Raw genomic sequence first — 26804 nt, forward strand, 5'->3', positions numbered from 1 at the left:
TGTTGCGCCTGCATCTGCAAATGTTGCGCCTGCATCTGCAAATGTTGCGCCTGCATCTGCAAATGTTGCGCCTGCATCTGCAAATGTTGCGCCTGCATCAGGTAATGTTGCGCCTGCATCAGGTAATGTTGCGCCTGCATCAGGTAATGTTGCGCCTGCATCAGGTAATGTTGCGCCTGCATCAGGTAATGTTGCGCCTGCATCAGGTAATGTTGCGCCTGCATCAGGTAATGTTGCGCCTGCATCAGGTAATGTTGCGCCTGCATCAAGGAATATTGCACCCAAATCAGGAAATGTTTCACCTGCATCAGGAAATGTTGCGCTTGCATCAAGGAATATTGCCCCTGCATCAGGAAATGTTGCACCTGCATCAGGGAATGTTGCACCTCTGATCCACTCATGGATCCTGTAAGGATGTAAGTTCCTGTAAGGATGGCAGTACAGATATTGATATGACTAGTACGTCCGTGTCATTAGCCTTAATTATAATGGACTTGCTACCATCCGTCGTTGCATCCCTGGCGTGTACAAATATTCGAGTGTCAGCTTCTTCATGACAACATGGAGACACAGTATCCAGTGACTTCCTTGTGTTGCTAATGGCATCTTCTCCTTTTGTGACAATGACTGTGCTTGTCGTCTGTGCTTCACACATCTTTTCCGCAAGGAAGTGAAACAGCTCAGTCTTGTTGCTGTCATCTCGAAGAAAGCTTCTCCAGTTACTTGGGGTCTTACTGGTTCCTGTCACTCTTCTTCTGATTCCTTGCCCCCTTTTCGACCTTGCCTCAGACTTCAGACTTGACTTCTTGTGCACATCAAACACTACGTCCACCCTCTCGTACCTGGCACCATAGGATTCCACCTTTGGGATGATGTCTTCTTCAGCATAGTCATCAAATATCTTTGAAGTGCGTGGAGGTAGGGCATTGATAAGTGCTGAGCCATCAATGATGACTGCATCTCCCCTTGGTTCTCTGTCTGGGATGTTCACTTGCGCTTCAAGAATTTCAGCCAGCTGTGACTTCAAATATTTTGGAAGTTTTTTTTTTCTTTTCAAAATTTGGATTTTCAAATGGCCAATTGGGCAGATTTGATCAGAAATGCCAAATTTGATGCTTGTATCATAATTTTCACGATTTTTCTACTATCTAATACACTTATACTCTTGGCTATCGAGAGAGGGTAATTTCATTCTGATCGGGCCAACCTTGGTGGAGTTATAGTGAAAATGTTAAAATGTTTAATGATGTCATGACTTTAAAAATTAGGTCAACAACAAAAAAATCCTCAACCCCGTGTAATTTGTATTCACATTATTGATGCAAAATATCATTCCGAAAGTCCCAGCCGGCTCCGAGATAATGGCTCAGAAATTTTGTAATTTGGTCTTGCAGGAATAGAATTTTTTTGAAAACCGAAATGGTGGTTTAGTTATCGTAGGGGTCTAAGGAACTCTGATATACCATTAAAATTGGAGGAGATAATAATGGAAACATACCCGACAACAGCTATAAGCCTCTCTCCCTTCCTATAAAGGAAGGTTTAAGTCAGAACCCTTTACGGTTCGTGGGAGAAATATCCATGTGCTGAATGGAGTAGTCGATGATGGTGGAAATGGTGGATCGAGGAAGGGGCAATTGGGGATCTTGTGTTTTTTTCAGTATAGACGACGTTGGTGTTCAGGTGTGCAGAAATTTTCTAAACCAATGTCTTACATGACAACAACCTTTCAGAGTGAAGTACACAATGGCACTCTAGTCTGGTTCTGTGTTGTCATCGCAATGCACACATGGTTGCGAAGGACGTGGATTTGGCCGAGAAAGTTTGAGCAGCCCCAATTTTTCCTGGCGTCATCACCGGACGGGCCACCTGTCCGTTGGATCTGCTTTGGTATCGTTTGATGCAAAACCTTCGGTTTGTAGAATATTTTAAACGATATGTTCGTCATATGATGTCACAAAGCATACAAAGAGTACACTTGATCATGGTGCCGATCTTCTGAAAGTGGTATCGGGTGGGTCCATGCCACGATGAGGAAGTTTCGGATCAGGACGGACGAAAGGGGTAGAATATTTTTTAAAAACAAGAAAGTATATATAGGAACTAATAACACACATTTGAATAAGTTCATGTGAAGTCGTGATGCACAACCACAACTAGAAATGTACTTCCCTTTATTACCAACGAAAACGACGATTCACAAGTACAGTGCAGTACGTTTGTTGGTTGGTTTGGTCTGTTATTGTGTTTGTATGTCAATCTTCAACATGTCACATTTTTACTCTGATCTTCACGAAACAGAACCACCTGGTGGAGGTGGTGACAAGCTGGAAGCCTATTGCTTCAGGTAAACAGGTCAACGTCACATAAATCGTTAATTTTCAACCCATTCACTTGATATCTATAAACATCATGTGTGAAACGGAAAAAAACATAGGTGGATGGTGATGCCTTGGTCGAACCATGTGACTGTTTATTAATTATGTATTGTTTGAAGGTGAGTTGCACCACAAGTACGTCTTTTAATTCCGGACTATTGGAACATACTGTGACGGTTATTTATTTTTATTTTTATTTTTTTTATGTGCAATGTCAACGCTCGTATAAGAGCCAACACTCAGAACGTATAACAAGGGGAGCAGGAGACAAGAGGGGTGGGAGAGGGAAACACAAAACAGTGTGGAATAGAGACATTAGGAGATCTGTGGAAGAGAGAGGGATGGGGAGGGGTAAACAAGATGGACACCACAGGGACTTTCAGGAAGGAAAGCATGGAATTTGAAGGAGGTGGGTTTGGGGGGAATTAACGGGGGTAGAAAAGATCGAGGTTTTGGATGGGGGACGATAAGAGATGGTGGTGAACAGCTGTTTTGAAGACCTGGAGGGAAGAGTGGGATTGAAGAGAGTGTGGGAGCTTGTTCCAAAGGTGGGAAAAAAAAGAGGAATGAAAGAGTGAAGGTGAGCAGTGATTCGTGATTTTCGTAGTTTTAGCAGAAGGGAGTTGCTGGCGGACCTTGAGCGCTCTGTGGAAATATAGGCGGGACAGATAGCATACAGAGCAGGGGGGGGGAGAGGCCATAGAAGAGATGGTAGAAGACAGAAAGACCAAAGACCTGCCTGCGGTGAGAGAGTGAGAGACCCAAAGACTCAGCCTCATCGCGGGAGATACCAATGATCCGAAATGCCTTGGTTTCCACAGCGTGAAGCCGAGAAGGGTGAAAGGCAGGATCACCAGCCCAAAGGGGAGAGCAGTACTTCAGCAGCCTGCAAACGAAAGCTTTGTATGTGGTCAGGAGCTCAGGTGTGCTGAGGAAGGACTTTGCACGATGGAAGATGCCCAGTCTGTGACTGTCTTTGGAGGCCAGCTTAGAGATGTGGCTTTCCCAGGAAAGATCATGGCAGATAGTGAGACGCAAAAGTTTGAATGAAAGGACTTCTACCAGAGGATTGTTGAGAAAGTAGATGGGGGGTTTCAAGATGGTCCTTTCGGAGAGACATCGTGAGAGTGAGTGATTTGTCCGGATTGAAAGATATGTTCCACGTGTTGGGGACCAGTTTGTGATTTTATCCAGATCTACAGTGAGCGAAGAGGCTGCTGCTTGCCGATCTGAGGGATGACAGATGGTATGGCAGAGGGTGGAGTCATCAGCAAAGAGATATAGAGGATTTTCTAAGGAATCAGAGAGATCATTGATGAAAACCAGAAAAAGAACAGGGCCCAGAACGCTACCTTGAGGAACTCCAGCCTGGACAGGAAGAGGGGATGAAAGAACTCCATTTAGGGCCACACGGTGACTGTGACACGAGAGGAAGTCTGCGAGCCATGAGTGGAGATGGCATTGGATACCATCGGAAGAGAGTTTGGTGAGCAGGGCAGGGTGCCAATCCGTATCAAAAGCACGTGATATGTCTCGGGAGATGGCTCCGATTTCATGTCTCACATTGAGGACCTCCATCCATTGTTGGGAAAGCAGAAGCAGCATATCCACAGTAAAGTGACCTGGTCTGAATCCAAATTGATGATCGGAAATCAGGCCATTGGAGAAGAGGAAGGATTCAATGTTGGAAGCGAGGATGAATTCCATAACCTTGCTGATTGGGAGAAGGCTGATTGTTCTGCAGTTGCAGGGATCTGTTTTTGCACCTTTTTTATCCACCCATTGGGACCATACTCTGTGCAGAGCGTTGGTGCTGCCTAAACAGTCTCTTTGGCTATTGGGCACAATCCTGGATGGGTCACCACTCCGACACAAGACACCAGCAAGCTGCTACTCATTTTGCCGACCTCAGGATGACAGGCAGAGTCAACCCCAGCTGGTATAAATTCAACAGCGAAGGGGGATTTGACCTCAGGATCGTTGGATCCCAAGCCCACCACCCGAACCATTAAGCCAACAGCAGGCATTCCTTTTTTTTATCCAGAGCGGTCATGTTTGATGATTTCTAAGCAGATGGTAGATGACCGTGAGCAAATGAGAGGGTGAATAGAACAGAGAGAGGGTGAGCAAGAGCAGCAGAACAGATTTTTCAGACACGTGGGCTGATGCCGTCTGGACCGGTTATAGAATCAGAGTCGAGGTTTGAAAGCAAGCTCTCCACCTTGTCAGGAGAAAAGGACACAGAGTTCATGAACAGCTGGGTTTGACTGGGTACTTGGTGAGTACAGAAAGTGATGGGTTTTGGACACAATATTTAGAAGCAAACACAGAGTTTTGGCAATCAGCCTTTTCACGTGCAGTGTCAGCAGTGTGTCTATTTGAGGTAAGGGAGGGGATTGGGGGGGGGTGGACACACACCAGAAACAGACTTCACTCAATGCTGCCAGGATTTGGAGGAAGACGACAAGTTTGAAATTTCAGACATGAGATTAGAAAGATGTTGTTTCCTGGCTCTCCTGAGGGTAGACACACACACTTGCTCTGAGCTTTGTGGAAGGAACTGAGATTGCCTTCAGTTAGTTAGCCCTCCATGAGGCGAAGGCAAGTTGTTTCAGGACAACCGCCTCGCCAAAAGCTTCAGTGCAGTATAGGTGTGAGGAAGGGTCGGACAACTGAAGATGAGATGGGATAAATCTGTGCATGAGGGAGAGCAAGTTTCTTTGAAAGAATTCCCAGGACGAGTTGATGTCGGAGGAAGTGGAGATGGGAGACCAGTCCCGAAGTTTGATGGCTGCTTGAAGTTCCTGCCAGTTGGCCTGAGTGAAATGCCAGACTCGACGGTGCTGAAGTGGTTCTCTAATAGTCGCACGTGGGGGACTCGTCGTTCGTGGCGGAGCTCGGGTGGTGAATCGTCGGGGTCCACAGAACTCCTCGTGACGACGACGACGACCTTCCATCCATACCACTCCCGTTTTTCCACCAACCACGCCTCAGAGCGTCTCTGGAATTTTATGGACCTCCCTCAGTGAGGAGGGCCTTGGTCAGCACACCTCGCTGTTCGCCTCTAATTGGCCAGGATCCTACAGGCACAGCCCTCCTGGGCGGGGTTCGGCCATGCCCAGAGAAAGCGGCCCCTCCCCTCCACGCGTGTTTGAGGAAGGTGGATGGTGGTGAAGCCCCATTGCGTGTGGAACGTTCGTGGAAGCCGAGGACTGGGACCGCGAGGCCCCCTCTCGGCAAGTCAAGGGACGAGCAACCAACGGTGCTGATGGAGTGTGATGGGCAGGTGTTGAGATGTAATATCCCAACGATAAAATAACTCACAGCACACACACGAAATTCCCATTAGACAGAAGGAAGGATTCTAACTACAAACACATACTTATCGAAATAACTAAACCACGGGGACTGCTGTCTGTTTATGTGCAAATGGCTTCCAGATTCGTAACACTATCTCTTTCATTTATACCATTCCCTTCCATAACAAAACCAACACACAAACCTACTCGTAAACCTGTTCACTCGATCACGCAACAACCATGGTCACACAACCACAATCACAGGACAATGAATGCGGGGACAGAAGGTGCTGGAGTCTTCTCCCAAGTTCGACCAAGCAACAACCATGGTCACACAACCACAATCACAGGACAATGAATGTGGGGACAGAAGGTGCTGGAGTCTTCTCCCAAGTTCGACCAAGCAACAACCATGGTCACACAACCACAATCACAGGACAATGAATGTGGGGACAGAAGGTGCTGGAGTCTTCTCCCAAGTTCGACCAAGCAACAACCATGGTCACACAACCACAATCACAGGACAATGAATGTGGGGACAGAAGGTGCTGGAGTCTTCTCCCAAGTTCGACCAAGCAACAACCACGGTCACACAACCACAATCACAGGACAATGAATGCGGGGACAGAAGGTGCTGGAGTTTTCTCGCATGTCCGACCAAGCAACAACCATGGTCACACAACCACAATCACAGGACAATGAATGCGGGGACAGAAGGTGCTGGAGTCTTCTCCCAAGTTCGACCAAGCAACAACCACGGTCACACAACCACAATCACAGGACAATGAATGCGGGGACAGAAGGTGCTGGAGTTTTCTCGCATGTCCGACCAAGCAACAACCATGGTCACACAACCACAATCACAGGACAATGAATGTGGGGACAGAAGGTGCTGGAGTCTTCTCCCAAGTTCGACCAAGCAACAACCACGGTCACACAACCACAATCACAGGACAATGAATGCGGGGACAGAAGGTGCTGGAGTTTTCTCGCATGTCCGACCAAGCAACAACCATGGTCACACAACCACAATCACAGGACAATGAATGCGGGGACAGAAGGTGCTGGAGTCTTCTCCCAAGTTCGACCAAGCAACAACCACGGTCACACAACCACAATCACAGGACAATGAATGCGGGGACAGAAGGTGCTGGAGTTTTCTCCCAAGTTCGACCAAGCAACAACCATGGTCACACAACCACAATCACAGGACAATGAATGCGGGGACAGAAGGTGCTGGAGTCTTCTCGCACGTCCGACCAAGCAACAACCACGGTCACACAACCACAATCACAGGGTAATCAAGATGGGGACAGAAGTAAGTGTGTAACGATGTACTTGTTACCTCCACCACCGAAGGTGAAGGAGGTTATGTTTTTCACCCCTTTGTTTGATTGTTTGCTTGTGTACAGGATATTTCAAAAAGTTGTGCACGGATCCGGATGAAATTTTGTGGACATGTTGGGTGTGTGACAAGGACGAACTGATTAGATTTTGGTGAAGATCCAGATCCGGATCACACTACTAGAATTATTTAACTGATTCTTCACTATTGAGAAATGGGGCCAAAAACGATATAGGACTCTGTAGCATATTTCAAAAATGTATTGGGCCCGATATGTTCTCGTGGATCAGTCGTGGGTTACGTGGCGGAAGCACGTGCTCTACCGAGTTCCCTTCTAGTTTGGTTTGGTGGTTGTTATGCTACAGGAAATAGATTATGTATATCGTGTAGATTACGGTTTTTTTTTTTAACGATTTAAATATTGTTACGTTTGTGAGTTTGGTGGTTGGCGCAGTGGCAGTACTCAGATAAGACCTTAATCACCATTTGTGTTCCTGTAGATAGTGAGACCTTGTGCAGTTGGGCCTATGTTTTGCGGAATCCTTTCAAGTTATGAGAACTGCGAGTCATCGTATGGACGTTCGTGTTATAAAAGGCAGAAAATTAATAACAATACACAGGATCTGTCAGTTCTGTAGCTCAGTAACGCTGTCCAAGAGTTTCATGAGTGTTATTACCTCCACAACCGAACGTGGACAGACGTTATGATTTCAGCCCTGTCTGTTTGTCTGTTTTCACCCCACACAAGTCACATTCTATCGGGTGGCACACAAAGTTCAGGATGTTCGCCCCATCACACACTTTGATGGCGTGACCATGAGGTGGGCTGAATTCTCACCTTCTTTTGAACTATCACCACGAGCGATGTGAACAGTGAACCAAACTGCAGAATTATTCCCATCTCCGACATGTCTTGTACATCCTGGTTCATACTCCTTCAAACTAAATGCTAGTGGTGTGGTTCTCATTGAACAGGCTCATTTCTAGTCAGTTTAAACATTATGGTGGATCGAGGTCATGATCCCCAGAAAAAATCTGTAGTCTCGACAGCTGGGGATATGTCTCCGCCTCAACATCTTCCTGCAATTTCGGATCGTCACCATTCCTACTGGGACGTCAGGAGTCCGGCAACACCACAAGTGAAACAACCTGATCACCCTTCTGTTCCCGGACCCGAGTGGTCACCACACAATCCTCTTGCCATGCTTGGTCCGGAATATCTTGTGCCCTCGCTCCTGGTACGTCTTATCTATCAAATTGTAGATTGCATCCGGGAGGGACTGGGCCGGTAGGCATCTGGTCGGGAAAGTTATAGTGGGGCAACTTAGCATAACAATTGTGCATTTTGTGAGGAAAGCACCAAATTTGGCACACCAGTAGCCTATCATATTATGAACAGATTTGGATATTGGGCCATCTCAAAATTTTTGATGGCAGTGGAAAATGGCTGCCACAGCCATCAGCGGCTGAATTTGAGATGGCCCAATATACAAATCTGTTCATAATATGATAGGCTACTGGTGTGCCAAATTTGGTGCTTTCCTCACAAAATGCACAATTGTTATGCTATATTTTGCCAAGTTGCCCCACTAATACTAATGCCGAGAATCGTAACACTAATCACAATGATTACAATAATCTACAGGATCGTCACACTAATCCCAAGGATCATAACCCTCATGCATGCTTCAGCAGCTCTTTGAACCCATACCTTGGTCCCTTATAGCCTGTTCCCACTATCACGATGCGTGGCATGATTGAAATTGTGGTCTTAATCGTGGACTAATCGTGGTGATCCTATCAAAGCTTGAGGTCAGTCGTGGCAATCGTGTTAATCGTAGAAAAATTTTGAACGGTTCAAAATTTTTCTACGATCAACACGATTAATTGTCAATCGGGATCATCGTCGTAACAAAGCGCGACAGATCGTATGTTATTGTGCTTCCAAATCGTGGTGAGCGGGATCGATCTTAGACAAGGCAAACACCACGCTCTGTTGAGATGTGTTCTCAACTCTGTAAAAGTTCAAGAAACAATGAAGTCCATGGCCAGTCGGGCTGTGTGTATATATTACATTATATATATATATATATATATATGATATATATATATATATATATATATATATATATATATATATATATATATATATATATATATATATATACCCGTCGGGGTCCAGTCGTAGCTCAAATCGTGATCACCCTCGATCATTATCGTGAAAGACATCACGACCACAATCGTATCCTATCGTAACGGAGCGCATCGGTTCTTGATGAACGTATCTGCACGTACCAGATCGTCCCAATTCGGGGATCCCGATCATGATGATCGTGTCAGATCAAGACCCAATCGAAACAATCCTATCGGAACGTATGTGATCGTATCTGAACGGAAGATCAGACCATGACAGATCGTGACACCTGAAATTGACAAATCGTGAACAGATCGCATCCGAGCACAACAAATCGTATCAGAACGTATCGACTCGCATCACCTCGTATCCAAACCTGAAATTTCAAAGAAATTCCATGATCAGATACGAATGGCCAATCGTGGTGTTCATAACGGATCGCACGACAGTGGGAACCTAGTTTTAAGGAAATGACTTGCATTCCCTTGCTACAAGCCCTAATCCACAGTGTCATAACAATTCACAGGACAGCAACGCCAATCCACAGGATTATAACATGAATCCTTAGAATCACAACAATCATCACTCGAATCATAACAATAATCCATAACAATCAATCCTAAAAATCGTAACACAAAACCACAGCATCGTAGCATGACACCACTGATACGTTTCACTACACGCATTATCTGGCATTTCAGTTTCAAAACCTCTCATATTGAAATGCTAGTCTAAATTTTCGCTTTCATTCCATTGTTTAGCAATATAGAAATTGCTTATATTTTGGGTTGGCCTTTTTTCATTCCATTTTTTGATTCGAGGTTGAACCGGTAATTGTGGTTTGCACGATCCGATTTGTGCGTGGTGGAGGGGTGGGAATGCAGGAAGACTTGTTCATCAAAAGTAAAAGAAATCAGAAAGACAAGCAAAAGAGGGAGCGATTCAGAACGTGACAGCAAACTTCACTCTGTTGGTGCACATTGAAGATCCCACGGTGTCCTTCGCGAAAACAAGGTGAGCTATCGCTGACACCGTGAACAAATTACAAACGAGAAGGGCACTCGGAAGAGTGCATACTTCTGCAATGTAATGACTGATCCACGAGAACATATTGGGCCCCAATACATTTCTGAAATATCATGCCATACAGTACTTTAATATCGTTTTTGGCCCGATCTCTCAATGGTGAAGAATCGCTTGAAAAATTAAATAGTTATCGTATCCAGATCCGGATTCGGATCTTCACAAAAATCGAATCATTTCATCCTTGCAACACACCCAACCTGTCCACCAAGTTTCGTCCGAATCCGTCCACAACTTTTTGAGATATCGTGCTATATATCGGTTTAGCCCAATCTCTTACTGGTGAAAAATCACTTTTAAAATTCTAGTCGTCGGATCCGGATCCGGATCTTCACCAAAATCGAATCTATTTGTCCGTGCAACACACCCAACCTGTCAACAAAAATTTCATCCAGATCCGTCCACAACTTTTTGAGATTTCCTGTACACAAACGGACAGAAAGGGGTGAAAACATAACCTCCTTCACCTTCGGTGGCAAAGGTAAATATCATGCTCAAACTACTTGTGGGAAGGCAACGGCAACCCACACAGTATAACCCTTGCCAAGAAACTGCTTCTGCAGTGATGGACCTGCCTTTAGGTGGAATAAAAAGTATGAATACAAAATATGTATTTATTGTGCAATAAATGTGTATTTACGTTACAGTAAATGTACAATTAAAGGAGAGTAAATGTGTATTTATGTTACAGTAAATATACATTTGAAGGAGAGTAAACGTCTATGTATCTTTATTGTATGTAAATGTTTAATGTATAATAAATGTATTTGTGTGCTATAGTAAATGTGTATTTACGTTGCATTAAATGTACAATTAAAGGAGAGTAAATGTGTATTTATGTTACAGTAAATATACATTTGAAGGAGAGTAAACGTCTATGTATCTTTATTGTATGTAAATGTTTAATGTATAATAAATGTATTTGTGTGCTATAGTAAATGTACAATTAAAGGAGAGTAAATGTGTATTTATGTTACAGTAAATATGCATTTGAAGGAGAGTAAACGTCTATGTATATTTATTGTGTGTAAATGTTTAATGTATTGTATAATAAATGTATTTGTGTGCTATAGTACATGTGTATTTATGTTATAGTAAATGTATCTATGCTATAGTAAATGTGTATTTATGTGAGAGAAAATGTATCAGTATGCTATAGTACATGTGTATTTATGTTATAGTCAATGTATCTATGCTATAGTAAATGTGTATTTATGTGAGAGAAAATGTATCAGTATGCTATAGTACATGTGTATTTATGTTATTGTAAATATATCTGTATGCTATAGTACATGTGTATTTATGTTATCGTAAATATATCTGTATGCTATAGTACATGTGTATTTATGTTATCGTAAATATATCTGTATGCTATAGTACATGTGTATTTATGTTATCGTAAATATATCTGTATGCTATAGTACATGTGTATTTATGTTATCGTAAATATATCTATCTGTATGCTATAGCAAATGTGTATTTATGTTACAGTAAATTTATCTGTACGCTACAGTGAATGTGCATTTATGTTGTCGTAAATGTATATGTGTGCTATAGTAAATGTGTATTTATATTATAGTCAATGTATCTGCATGCTATAGTAAATGTGTATTTATGTTATAGTAAATGTATCTGTATGCTGTAGTAAATGTAACTATCATGTCATAAATGTGTATTAAGTTCCAGTAAATGTATCTGTATGCTATGTAAATGTGTATTTGTTATAGTAAATGCGTCTGCATGCTATAGTAAATGTGTATCAATGCTGTCGTAAATGCAACTGCATGGTGTCATAAATGTGTCTTTATGTTGCAGTAAATGTATCTGTATGCAATAGTAAATGTGTATTTATGTTATAGTAAATGTATCTGTATGCTATAGTATATGTGTATTTATGCTATAGTAAATGTATCTGTATGCTATAGTATATGTGTATTTATGTTATAGTAAATGTATCTGTATGCTATAGTATATGTGTATTTATGTTATAGTAAATGTATCTGTATGCTATAGTATGTGTGTATTTATGCTATAGTAAATGTATCTGTATGCAATAGTAAATGTGTATTTATGTTATAGTAAATGTATCTGTATGCTATAGTATATGTGTATTTATGTTATAGTAAATGTATCTGTATGCTATAGTATATGTGTATTTATGCTATAGTAAATGTATCTGTATGCAATAGTAAATGTGTATTTATGTTATAGTAAATGTATCTGTATGCAATAGTAAATGTGTATTTATGTTATAGTAAATGTATCTGTATGCTATAGTATATGTGTATTTATGCTATAGTAAATGTATCTGTATGCTATAGTAAATGTGTATTTATGTTATAGTAAATGTATCTGTATGCAATAGTAAATGTGTATTTATGTTATAGTAAATGTATCTGTATGCAATAGTAAATGTGTATTTATGCTATAGTAAATGTATCTGTATGCAATAGTAAATGTGTATTTATGTTATAGTAAATGTATCTGTATGCTATAGTATATGTGTATTTATGTTATAGTAAATGTATCTGTATGCTATAGTATATGTGTATTTATGCTATAGTAAATGTATCTGTATGCAATAGTAAATGTGTATTTATGTTATAGTAAATGTATCTGTATGCTATAGTATATGTGTATTTATGTTATAGTAAATGTATCTGTATGCTATAGTATATGTGTATTTATGCTATAGTAAATGTATCTGTATGCAATAGTAAATGTGTATTTATGTTATAGTAAATGTATCTGTATGCTATAGTATATGTGTATTTATGCTATAGTAAATGTATCTGTATGCTATAGTATATGTGTATTTATGCTATAGTAAATGTAACTGTATGGTGTAGTAAAGTTGTATTAATGTTATAGTAAATATATCTGTATGTAAGAGTAAATGTGTATTTATGTTATCTTAAATGTATCTGCATGGTGTAGTAAATGTGTATTTAAGTTGGAGTTAATGAATATGTATGCTATAATAAATGTATATTTATGTTATAGTAAATGAAACTGCATGCCATAGTAAATGTAACTGTATGGTGTAATAAAGGTGTATTTATGTTGTAGTAAATGTATCTGTATGCTTTAGTAAATGTAACTCTGATGTTGTAAATGTGTATTTATGTTACAGTAAATGTACCTGTATGCTTTAGTAAATGTAACTGCATGCTATAGTGTATGTGTATTTATGTTATAGTAAGTGTATCTGCATGTTATAGTAAATGTGTATTTATGCTGCAGTAAATGTAACTGTATGGTGTTGTAAAGGTGTATTTATGTTATCGTAAATGTATATTTATGGTATGGTGAATGTGTTTGTTGAATAGTAAATATGTATTTCTGGTCTCGTAAATGTCTATTGATGGTATTGTCAATGCATATGTATGGTCAAGTAAATGTCTATTGAGGGTCTAGTAAATGTAGATGTTTGGTATAGTAAATGTATATGTATGGTCTCGTAAATGTCTATTTATGTTATAGTAAATGTGTATATTTATGTTGAAATAAATGTGTAAATTTATGCTTTCGTTAATGTACATGTTATAAAAAATATATATGTATATGTTATCACAAATACTGTTTGTACATATATATATATATATATATATATATATATATATATATATATATATATATATATTTTAATTTATGTTATAATAAATGTATATGTTCTCGTAAATATATATATATATGTATATATTATGTAATAGTAATTGCATGTTATCGCAAAGGTATATATATATATATATATATATATATATATATATATATATATATATATATATATATATATATATATATATATATATATTACAGTAAATGTGTATGTTTATGTTATAGAAAATGTATATGATATCTTAAATGTGTATATTTATGTTATGGTAAGTGTGTATATTTGGATAATCATAAATGTATATGTTATAGTAAATGTGTATATTTATGTTGGAGGAAAGGTATATGGTATAGTAAATGTATATTTGTGCTCTCGTAAATGTGAATATTTATGTTTGAGTAAATGTTTATGGAATAATAATGTACATGTTATAGTAAATGTATATGTTATAGAAATTGTGTATATGATAGTAAATGTATATTTATGTTTTAGTAAATACATATGGTATAGTAAATATATATTTATGTTACAGTAAATATATATATATATATATATGTTATAGTAAATGTGTAAATTATATTAAATGTATATTTATGTTATAGTAAATATATATATATATATATGTTATCGTAAATGTATATTTATGTTATAGTAAATGCATATGGTATAGTAAATGTGTATATTATAGTAAATGCAGTGTTATGGATTTCAGAATCGGATCCAAGTAATGCACACAACATCCAGGTCCTCAGATAGTTATTTCCATAAATGCATGTTCAGAAGACCCATCCCCTTGTCTGGTGGGATTCCAACTCTTTTATGCATTGGAGAAGGGTATAGAACAGGTTCCTTTTCTTATGGGATGGCCTGTTCCTTTTTATGACACGTTCATGCACATGAGAGATAACCGTTGGCCCAACGAAGAATCGTTCCACCCTTTCCATTGGGGCACATTGACTTGGAGGTGGACGATATATTTACAGGATATTTGATTAAGCACACTGCGGGTTTTTCCTGAACGGTTATTCTGATGGTCAAATACGGCTGTGGATCATTTACCTCACCCACCTCTCTTTCATTGACATTCAACATACACCTCTCTTTCACCAACGTTGACGTCCACCTTTTTCCATCGACGTTTGACGCCCCGTTTCGCAGCTCTATGGATGCTGGCTGGCTCTTGTTCGGGTCGGGTTGAACGGAGGAAGAGATGATCGCAAGATTGACGGTTGGAGGTCACACGCAGCAATGCGCCAATATGCAAGGTGGATTTGGCTGAAGTCTGCTTGAGGTTCTGCCCACACTGGTCGCCAATAAAAAGGATGGGAGGATCGCTTTCCTGTCGGTTGATGATAGCTCCTGACGGTTCCTGACAGTTCCTGACTGTTTCTTACAGCTCCTTACAGCTGCCTGTTGGTTACGGCTCCTGATAGCTCCTGATGGTTGGTGACGGTTGAACCATTCCTGCTGGTTCTGCTCGGTACCTGCTCTCGGCGTATTTGATTCTTGGCGTACCTGAATCTTGGCAAACATGTTTCTTGGTGTACCTGATTCTTGGCATCCCTGGTTTCTGGAGGTGACGACGTGACGTTGATTGGTGTTCGAGTCTGTTTGTAGGTGGGTGTATGGTGAGGCAGGGCGCTGGCAGTGGACCAAGGCACACTCAAATATTTTGGGACATTTTATTGGACGCACGATGACTTCTGCCTTCGTATGCCGAAACCAGATGTAAATGTATAAATACACGATATAGTAAGTGTAAATATTGTTTCAGTTCTTGGAACCGCATGCATACAACAGGTAGGTGTCCCAAGAAAGTTATTCCATGATTATACGTGTAGATAGTCCCCTTCCTTTTGTTTAGCGGGACAACAAGGGAGTGCGTTGCGATGATCTAATAGCTTGGGTTGCTTCAATCATTTTATAGCTAGGGTTGCTTTAGCAAGGGTTGAACAAGCGCATTGATCGACGCTGGTCGAATGCCTGAGCGGGTATGCGGGACCCTCTACCAGCGCCCGGGGGTTTTTGCGGGATGATTCGCGTACCAATTTTGGTGTGGGCGATTCATGTCATCTCGTGGGTTCGGAGCGAAATATTGCCAGTTTGAGATGGCCTTGCCGGAAACGAAGTGAGGCAGTTTCCGGCCCAAGCTGGCGGGCCACGTGAGGGGTCAGGGCCAATCGGAGCGCCCAATTCGGGTGATGACGTTTGGATTCGGCATGGCCCCTCCCCCCGAGCTGCGGGCCCTATAAAAGGTTGGGGGAGTCCCTCTTACCCAGTCGGTTAGTGTTTCCTGCTCCTCGTCTCCGCCCACACCTCGCCTCGTCGACACCGCCACGATCCGCCTCCTGCTCTTCGACTCCGCCTCCTCATCTCCGCCCACACCACGTCGACCCCACCTGCCTACTACTCCACCCTCGCCCTCTGGACTCCGCCCCTTCTCCACCAACACAGTCTCCACACGTGTGGCTTGGGCCAGAGACAATGCGCCCACTGTCAGGTACCGCACCCCAGAGCATCCCCCCTCCCGAAACGTATTGGTGGCACGTCTTGCTATCGGGCGCACAGGTACCGAGATCATAGCCTCAACCCCCCATCCCCCCCCCACTCCCGGGTTGCAAAACTCCCTCTTCATCGGGTTTTTGGGTGGTCGCTAGACTACCGTTATTCTCAGGTTTTCCATGCGTCTGTAGGTCTGTCTGTTTATTTGTATGTAATGGACAGCTCTGGAGGCCAGAGGAGTCAACTGATTTTGATGAAACTTGACTGGTGGGTTAATACCAGGATCTAGTTGTATGCTTTTGAGCACCGTTGCTATGGATGCCACCGTTGCCTAGCAACGGGACTTTGAAAGTTTTGAAAAAAATCCGAAATATTTTGTTTTTTCGAAAATCAAAAATCGGCTTTCGCACTTTTATGTGCACTATAATCAACCTTTGTCAAAAAATTTTCAGCCCGATCCGTCAAAAACTGTATGACTAGTATGCAATTATATAGCGACCACCCATGTCGCCTACCGGCTTGTCTGTGTGTGTATGTGTGTGTGCGTGTATGTGTGCTGGCACCTGTTTGCTTAAGTAAGACTGCAGAAGATTGTTATTATTATTGTTGTTATTATTTTCACGTTAAGTGTGCTCTGTGTCCCCTTTTGTAAGTTGCCTATTTGTCGCACCACGCTTCTTTCTATCCCTGCATTACACACAACAATACATCTTCACTGTGCCACATATCTTTCCTCGCCTGCACTGTTAATAAATTACTCTTATTCGGAATGTTCCCTGCTCGTTTTTGTCTTTTCTTCCATTGATCCAGCATGGTCCGAATCCTACTTTAGCCGGAACTTTATTCCCAAAGACCCGTTCCTTTTAGCCGGTACGTCCTTGGCAGTGTCGCTCGGCTGCATCCGATCCGGAAAAGTGATCGGATCCGGTATAGTGATCCAGTTTGGACAAGGCGTACCGAGGGCGTGTTCCCCGGTAATGAAATCACGTGATTAATTTGGTAACCCGATTAACCCATAGACGGGAGGGCCCGAGGTCACGCGGTTGAGTTATTGGCATCCACGGTCAGTTAAGCGACCCACCGTGTCACGGAATTATCCATGTACGACGGCCTACAATTCCAGGGAGTCTGGTGGGAACTGACATAGCTTCCCCCACCTAATGGTCTTCTCACCCGACGCCCCGGCCCGCAACAATATATATATATATATACACATACATATATGATAGTAAATATATTCATATATGTACTGTATATGATAGTAAATATATATATATATATATTGTATATAATAATAAATATATATATATATATATATATATATATATATATATATATATATATATATATATATATATAGTACATGTCTACACAGTATCATAAATGCATATAGATAGGATAGTAAATGTGTACAGAGTATAATAAAATGTATACACAGCAGAGTAAATGTAAATTTACATGAATCGTACATACCCGGTTTATCGGAATCGTTTACGTACACATAAATATTTACCCAGATTCGTACATGTATACACACATATATATATATATATATATATATATATATATATATATATATATATATATATATATATATATATATATATATATATATATATATATATATATATATATATATATATATATATATATATATGGTAGAGCAAATGTATATTTACAGGATAGGAATGAATATATATGTACATGGAATAGTAAATGTATATTTACGGTTTAGGAAATGTGCACATATACGGTATTGTAAATGTATATTTATGGTATAATACTGTAAATGTGTATCGTTGTATTCTCCTGTTGAACTTTCTCTTCCCTCTTGTTTATCGAGGTTCTAAAGCAATGGAAGCAAATGCCTCTTACGATGAAGAGGGTGGTGGTTATGCCGGTAACCTCACTGCCCAACAGCTGAGTGCAGTTGAGGTGATCACCTCTCTCATGTACAGTGTATCGTTTGTACTGGGTACATTCGGTAATGGCCTGGTCATGTATATCATCGCATTCCAAATGAAAAAGCGGACAGCACCAGTCATACTTATTTGGAACCTTGCACTGGCAGACTTCATCTTTGCACTGACATTGCCTGCCTGGATTATGCACACCGTGAACTTGTACAAATGGCCTCACAGCGCATTTGCCTGCAGGTAAAGCACCTTTCAAATTGATGAGATCAATTTTGAATGTTCCTTCAATAACAAACAATATCTGCTACCCTCTACTTCACCCCTTCACTGTTTGGTTGCAATTTCTCCCCTCTTTACCTTCCACAACCCATTAAAAGAACTAAAGAAATCTCATGGAATCTGTATCAGATTTACAGTTGACCTTGTAGATATTTTATGACTCCGCTGATGAAGTCGCCAGTTTTTTTGTTTTCGGGATATCCACCCAGCTTTCCGTCCGTCCATCCGTGCATCCCACCATGATAGGTTTTAGTTACCACTATAATTTAAGAACGGCTAAAGGGATATCAGTCAAACATGGTACAAGTATATATTTAGATACAAAGATGAATTAATTCGATTTTGGCATAAAGTGGTCAAAGGTCAAAGGTCAAAGGTCATGTCAGGTAAAAATGTGAAACTTCAGAACAGCTGAAGCAATTTAAATCAAACTTGGGACAAGTATGTATAATTTAGATGTTGGTTCAGGTCCGGATGCAGATCTGACCTATGATCGGGATCCAAAATGTAAACTGTTCAACCTGGCGGAGGTATGCTCTCTACTGAGTGTTGTTCTCATACGTCTCTCTGTCTCTGTCTCTGTCTCTCTCCTGTTCCTTTTGCATGTTTTGCATCATGTTTTTGTCTGTTACATCCTCATCTGTTCAGTATATGGCTCTTCCACGAGTCTCGACTATGTACATAAAAATAAATTAAAAAATTAATAAACATGTTTTTTGGTTTGGTATAATGCTCTTCTTCTGGTTGAATGGTGAGCTTTGCCTGTGTGCGGAGCATTTCAAACACAATGAGGGACATGGCTGCCGGAAATGGGAGACAGCCGAACGTACAAACGCAAGAACACACAAACAGACACCACGGTTCGCATAATGAAATCGATTTTAGGAATAGTTGATACTGAACAATTGATAAAAAAAAATAATTAATAAATTGTCGGATGTGTGTGTGTGTTTCAACACCCAAAGGCGTGTGTGTGTGTGTGTGTGTGTGTGTGTGTGTGTGTGTGTGTGTGTGTGTGTGTGTGTGTGTGTGTGTGTGTGTGTGTGTGTGTGTGTGTGTGTGTGTGTGTGTGTGTGTGTGTAAGCATAAAAGTTGCTCTTGTTGGCTGCTATATCCACACTTGAACAGGTTTCAGGAGATGGAACACAGACTTACCAGGTCTCAAAATATCCACCTCCATGTGTGTATGTGTTTGTTTGTTTGTGTATGTATTATGTATGCATGTGTACTGATGCCTTGTGGAATTTGCCTTGAGGTGTTAAAACAACTTCTAGTCTGATAGTACAGCTTTGAAGCTGCAGCTACTTCTCTCTAAAATGCAAGGCCTTTAAGGCCTGCTCCAAACTGCCTGCGTTTATATTATACCAGCAAACACAACCCGTTGCTTCGGTGACAGGAGTATTAAGGAGAGGGTGGGGGAGAGGGAGGGGGGAGAGAGGGAGGAGGGGGAGGGGGAGAGGGAGGGGGAGAGAGGGAGGAGGTGGAGAGAGAGAGAGGGAGGGGGTAGAGAGGGAGGGGAAGCTCAGAAGGAGGAGGGGGGAACTGGGGAGAGCTATGCCTCACCAAATGTGACGACACCGTGGGACGGAGGGATGCGATTGGGGGGGGGGGGGGAGGAAGAGGTCAGGGAGAGAGAGTATGCAAAAAAAGAAGAGAGATAGGTGAGGGGTGGAGGTGGGGTTTGTAAAGAGAATGATATGTTTTGCTTAATGACTGAACAGACACAAAAACAAACTCAAGTTAGAACAGCTGTACACACGACACAACAGAGTTTATCATGTAACCCGCTGGCACATCTGCAGAAACTGATGTCCCATTTCCAGAAAATTTGTGGGAACATGAACCAAATATAATCACTGAAAACACTGAGGTACCTACTGGTCACGTACGAACTCATGATCCGATCGACAATGAACATCAAAAACAAAGTGTTGAGACCAGATATCATACTTGGGTACCAAAAAAAAAAAGAGAAGGCATTGCATATTGAGGTGTTAATAGCAGTGATTATGGACTAAATGATGCAAAAATCAAGAAAATGACCAAACACCAAGACCTCAAAATGAAGTGAGAGGATCCGAGAACCTGAAGAATGCTAAAGTTGTCCCAGTGATAGCTGGACCTACAGGAATGATGACAAAGAACCTCACAGAGATATTAAACATAGGGGCAATACCCCTGGGTGCTCACCTGGTAGTGGCTGGACAAGATAACCAGGAACCACTGGTAGGTATGGATGACCCACAACACACATATATATATATATATATATATATATATATATATATATATATGTATGGAGAGAAGAGAGAGAAAAGAGAGAAGAGAGAGAAGAGAGAGAAGAGAGAGAAGAGAGAGAAGAGAGAGAAGAGAGAGAAGAGAGAGAAGAGAGAGAAGAGAGAGAAGAGAGAGAAGAGAGAGAGAAGAAGAGAGAGAAGAGAGAGAAGAGAGAGAAGAGAGAGAAGAGAGAGAAGAAGAGAGAGAAGAGAGAGAAGAGAGAGTACCAATGGATTTTTTATTTAATGTCGTGAACAACCCTTGGAACATCACAGGTGATAAAGGTTGTGGTCAAGTTTAATAGAAATTGTGTGTGATTTCAGAAAAGAAAGCAAATACATATTTTGGGGGGCAACTCCCCATAGAACCCCTAAGACCCCAATATTTTTAAATGCCATGAACAAACTTTGGTACATCACAGGTGGTGAAGATGGTGGTCATGTTTCATCGGAATAGTATGTGTAGTTTTGGAGAAGAAAGCAAATTCAATATTCAGAACCAGATTTTTCGAATGTCATGAACAAACGTTAGTACATCATGGGTGACAAAGGTTGTCGTGAAGTTTCATCGGAATTGTGTTTATCGTTTGAGAAGAAAGCAGGTACCTCTTTGGGGAGGCAAGCCCACTCCACCCATTGAAGTTGTATGTGTAGTTTCTGTGAAGTTGCAAGTATTTGTGGACGAACGGACGGAAGACGCGCCATCCCATAAACTCCACGGAACTACTTTACAGGTAAGTAAAAAACCATCCCTGGGAATATCACTACAAACGAACTACAGTTGGAAGCCGTCTGGAGTTGAAGAGAGTCCTCGGCACAAAACTTTTAGAACAGAAAACTTCACAGTTTGGTCCATGAATCGTGACCCCCTTACTGAGATGAAGGTGGATGACTTGAGCCCACCCTGGGAGGACTCCATTCCACATTCTGAAACCTGCATATAGAGATACCAATTAACGAGATACACACACGCACACACCGGTGCCAAATGCCATTGCGGTAATATAGTTTATGTACACACGCGTCAAATAAATAAAAACGACAAACACAAAGATTTACCTTGAAACAACGTTCTTTGGAAGAGGATTTAAAGCGGGTAATTAGCGAAATTCAATTAAATATTGTACCAAGCCACAGAACACAAACTCTACTGTCACTGTGCACCTTACCAGCAAGAATAAACATATGGCGAACATCTGGTCGGATGGACCTTATTGTATATTTAATATGTATCGATGTCGAAGTGAGACGTGGATTACAAATGGAGATCGCACTAAGTGATCATTGCACATTTTCAGTGGATGAGACACATCCCGAGGAACCCACCGCACGGCACCGCGGGACCAAACAAAGGCGGACACGTGTACGTCTAATCGTTGTGACATTGGAAGCACGTGTACTTTTTCCCGAATCGAACAACCAAGCAGCTTGGAGAGCGCTCGACAAGTGGCTTAAGCATTCAAGCAAGCACTCCAACGAAACGGTCGATATGAAAGGGCTCCCTTTGCACGCAATTGGCAATCACCGAACCGTCATATTAAACATACACCTATCAGAGACTCCCAAAATATCAAATGTGTCCGAATTGGACAAATTAACACTTTTCTAGGAAGCGGAACTGCTTGTAAGTTCGATTCTGGAGATTAAATTTTGTAACATTTCGTTTAAGAGATACTCGTGGTGATCGCATGTGCGGAAATGAACGAATACAATGAACGCTGACGTCTCCGGGTGTTTATAAGTATTGCAATGTTCCCAGCGATTCGTCGCGATGATGAACGGCTTGTTCCAAGTTGCGGCCTGTTCCAAGTCAAGGTAATGTTGAGCAGGCCAAAAAAAACATGGCGGCTTCAGGCCCCAGCGAGGTTACCAAGGAAACGCCTTAAGATCCCAGACAGCGAGGTGGCCGAGGATCGCCTGAAGACCCCAGACAGCGAGGTGGCCGAGGATCGCCTGAAGACCCCAGACAGCGAGGTGGCCGAGGATCGCCTGAAGACCCCAGACAGCGAGGTGGCCGAGGATCGCCTGAAGACCCCAGACAGCGAGGTGGCCGAGGATCGCCTGAAGACCCCAGACAGCGAGGTGGCCGAGGATCGCCTGAAGACCCCAGACAGCGAGGTGGCCGAGGATCGCCTGATGAAGGATATAAATAAATAAGGCCGTTAATTATCTTTAAAAGGGATTTTAATTAACCCAAACACCCAATTTCACTCTGGTACTTCATTGGTGTTTTCTTCGTGTGCATGCAATGTTTCAGTCTGATATGTTTTATAGTTTTGGAGTTATGGAGGAGACACACTAACACACACACACTTACACTCTCTCACACACCACACACACACCATTTTATTCGTATAGATTGCTGGTTTCAAACAGGTGTGGTCCATAGGTGAGAAATATTATTACGAGACGACCCATGAACCCGTCGGGTTCCCGTTGTGACAGCGGTTGATAAAAAAAAATATTTAAAAAAGAGATAGCTCCAGCGAACTATACCGCTGAGGTTGTTTGTGTTGATGAAATTCTCCCGAAGAGTACTTGACTGAATCGGGAATTGATTTTTTAATAATTTTTTTCGTTGCCCGATTTGAACGAAACTTGATACTGCACACCACAGGAGAATGGTGAGTAAGGTGGGCCAAAAATTTTTGCGCTATCGTGTACCATTTTGGCTGTATTTCGGGAACATACATACGTACAAGATGAGAGTTTTCGTAATATATAATGTGTGAGATAGAAGATGCACTCAGGTGTGACCGCATGGTATCGAGTTTCCTGCTTTCCACTTTTTTCCCCCATTTAGGATCCTCCCTTTCATCATCACTCATAACATGTATACAAGTGTCCTCTTCATCTGCATCATGTCTCTCAACCGCTGCACGGCCATCTTGCATCCCATTCACAACAAGCTTTGCTGGTCCCACAAGCTCACGTTGCCGGTGACTTGTACGTTTGCCTGGCTGATGTCCGCCATCCTGGCAGCTCCCGTCCTCGTGTACCGCACTTTACTGGAGATTAATGACGGCTTCTTTTGCCTTATGGTGTGAGTATGTGACTTTGACTTGTTTATTCATTTTGGGACTTGAGCTGGAATGAAAGTGGGCTTGAGGTTTATGACGGTTCGACGTGGAATTTTCACATCAACATGTCACAATGATGAAAGAAATCTTTATCTTTGTGAAGTTGAGATTTTGGATTTCACCAAAGCAATATGCTTCGCGAATGGCCAAATTCACTGGAACTATGCTCGAGGGGAAAAAAAAACTAGTTTCTTACCCTGGACAGGATCTATATCCCACCGTCTCTCAAAACGAGTTCGTTATGAACAAATGAATATCTCCCACAGGCATTTCCAAAACACAGAAACGGGTCTCGCCCGTGACAATGTGGCACATGAGGCTGCACATTTCTTAAGAAACTAGAAGGGCACTCGGTAGAGCGCATACCTCTACAAGGCTGAATAGTTTACGTTTTATATCGCACTGATAGGCCGGATCTGAATCCGGACCTGAACCAAAATCGAATTGGCCTGTTCTCATCACACACCCAACTCTTCCACCTTGTTTCGTCCAAATCCATCCATAACTTTTTGAGATATCATTCTATACATCATTTTTTGGCCCTATCTCTCAATAGGGAAGAATCACTTTAAAAATGCTAGTCGCCGGATCCGGATCTTCACCAAAATCGAATCAATTCATCCTTTTCACACACCTAACCTGTCAAAGTTTCGTCGCAATCTGTCGATATCTTTTTCAGATATCCTGTACACAGAGAAACGAGACAGACAGACAAACAGGGGTGAAACATAACCTCCACCCACCTTTGTTGGTGGAGGAAACTAGAGCGGCAACCCATTAGGTTGAACAGTTTATGTTTTGTAGCCAAATTATATAGAGCAGATCTGCATCCGTACCTTAACCAAAATGGAATTGGCTCGTTCATGTAAAATGTGACAAGACCTCAAGATGTCCCTCCCCCCCCCCTCCAACTCAATCCCTCCTTCCACCCCACTCTCCCCTCTCCCTCTCTCCCCCTTCCTCCCTGCTCTTTTCCCCCCTCCGCCGCAAGAAGAGCTTTCAAAGGGGTTCTAAATAGTATTCATGAAATCTCACAAAACAGCAGCAGGGAGGGCCCGTTCATTTTCCCCAGATTAAAAAAACATAAAAATAAAAAAAATTAAAAAACAAACAAAAACATTCATTTTCCCTCAGATTTCTCCCACTTTCATTCACAACACCTTGAGGGACCTCTACAAATGTAAACACACGTCCAACAGACCTTACAAAGAAGCAATCCCACAAGGGGACAGGACCAAAAACCACACATCGATTCGGTTCTTCAAAAAGCTTTTTTTTGTCCAAAACTGTCCAACTTTGTCCGATTTTCTCGGAACTTGTTTTAGTCAAGTCGTAAACGATGTCAGTGACAATCAAAAATGATACAACAATAAATTGTCGGATATATCGTAGGACTTGAGAAATATACAGTAAATCATATAAATTGTTGAGGGTTTAAGGGTTTAACTTGGTGAGGCCTCCAAGCCAGGGAAATTTTTTAACATCAATAAAATCAAAACCTGAGACCCACAAACACACCACTTATCTTATTCTTAGGAAACACTCGTCCCTTCAAAGAGCCACACTTACACCCACTCACAAAACCACAACACCGACGCACACAACCTGCAGCGGTTGAGCAGTTCTGTGAGGCCAGAGAACCGACATGGAGAAAAACAAAATGGCGGCGATTTGATTTTTTAAAGCCCGCCAGATTGTCAAACAGACTTGTGTACGCACAGGGGTTCTTTGCTATACGTCGAAGATACGTTCCAGAAAAGTTGGACTTGTAACGAAACGACGCATAGCGGGGAATTCCCCCCATAAGAATGTGTAATTTGGGGGGAATGCATTCCACACTTACTTTACGTCCCAAACAACAAACACCGCTCAATAAGGTGAGCAATCAAAAAATACAGGAAAAAAAACTACAGTAAATTAACCAGATTTTAAAACCCAAACATATATTTATCTTACTTACCATAACTATTGATTATATTTATAATAATAACTTAGCGGTCTTACACATTGAAAATCTCTAATCATCTCTGTCAGGCTGCCTGTATCAGTCCTCCTTCACCCTCAAAATTATCCCTCCGACGAAGCTACGTGTTTCGCCCACGGACCCAGGCTCCAGCCTTTGTACCAGGACACACACTCACGCGGCGAAACAAGACACTCAATCAAATCAAGTCAACCCTCAACACCCAAAAATCAACCGACCACACCTCAAATCAATCAAATCTACACCGCACAGAGAAGAACATTTTTGAAGGTTTATTTTATTTATTAACAATATGGCTGCCAAATCGCGTGACCAATGACATCATCAAATATTTTTTCTGTGGAACATTTTATCCCCAGATGAACCTCAAAACTTCCATACTGATGAGATGTAGCGTTCTACATATGCAATTATGACGTGATAACGAAGGCACCTATGACGTCATTAAAAAAAATCACATTCCCCATGAGGAGTACTTGCTTTGTGCCAACTTTCAATTGTTTCCTTGGTGCGGTTTCAGATACAGAAGTCCAAAGTTTTTTCTATTTTTCCAACATGACTGCCAGATCACTTAACTTATGACGTCATATGACTTGCTGTCATCAAAACGGCCCCAAGGGTTCATCCTCACAGAGGCCCGACAGCTTGTCGGTGGTTCCGTTCAAAGTGAGGTTCTTCACCGATATGTGCTTCTTCTGTCTGTGCCATTTCATTTGTTAGTCTGTCCTTTGTCTTATCAACGGCATCGGCACCCAATTATCCACCGGGCCTCTTGGATCTGGGGTCGAGCAGTGCGGCTGCTGAAGTTATAAAATTGTCCTCCGGTGAAGTGAAACGTCTCCTCCTTTCCTTCTGAAGGTCCATTCATTCTTGTTCGACTGACTGCGGGACATCATTTCATGCATTGCCGTG

At 41.6% G+C, this 26804-nt stretch overlaps 1 protein-coding gene across 1 annotated transcript in view; it reads left to right on the plus strand.

Moving 5' to 3' along the window:
- Positions 1 to 10006: 10006 nt before the first annotated feature.
- LOC147012477 (type-1 angiotensin II receptor A-like) overlaps positions 10007 to 26804 on the plus strand; it is a 33425-nt gene continuing 16627 nt past the window's right edge. Inside the window, exons 1-3 of the mRNA XM_085856762.1 lie at positions 10007 to 10170; positions 18201 to 18513; positions 23632 to 23871. Of these exons, the coding sequence (XP_085712888.1) occupies positions 18212 to 18513; positions 23632 to 23871 (542 nt within the window). The 5' untranslated portion in view covers positions 10007 to 10170; positions 18201 to 18211. The remainder of the gene's footprint in view (positions 10171 to 18200; positions 18514 to 23631; positions 23872 to 26804) is intronic.

This window comes from Eptatretus burgeri, chromosome 15 (genome assembly GCF_056783735.1).
Source record: "Eptatretus burgeri isolate ZD-2024b chromosome 15, Ebu_testis_v1, whole genome shotgun sequence".
NCBI classification, from domain to species: domain Eukaryota; kingdom Metazoa; phylum Chordata; class Myxini; order Myxiniformes; family Myxinidae; genus Eptatretus; species Eptatretus burgeri.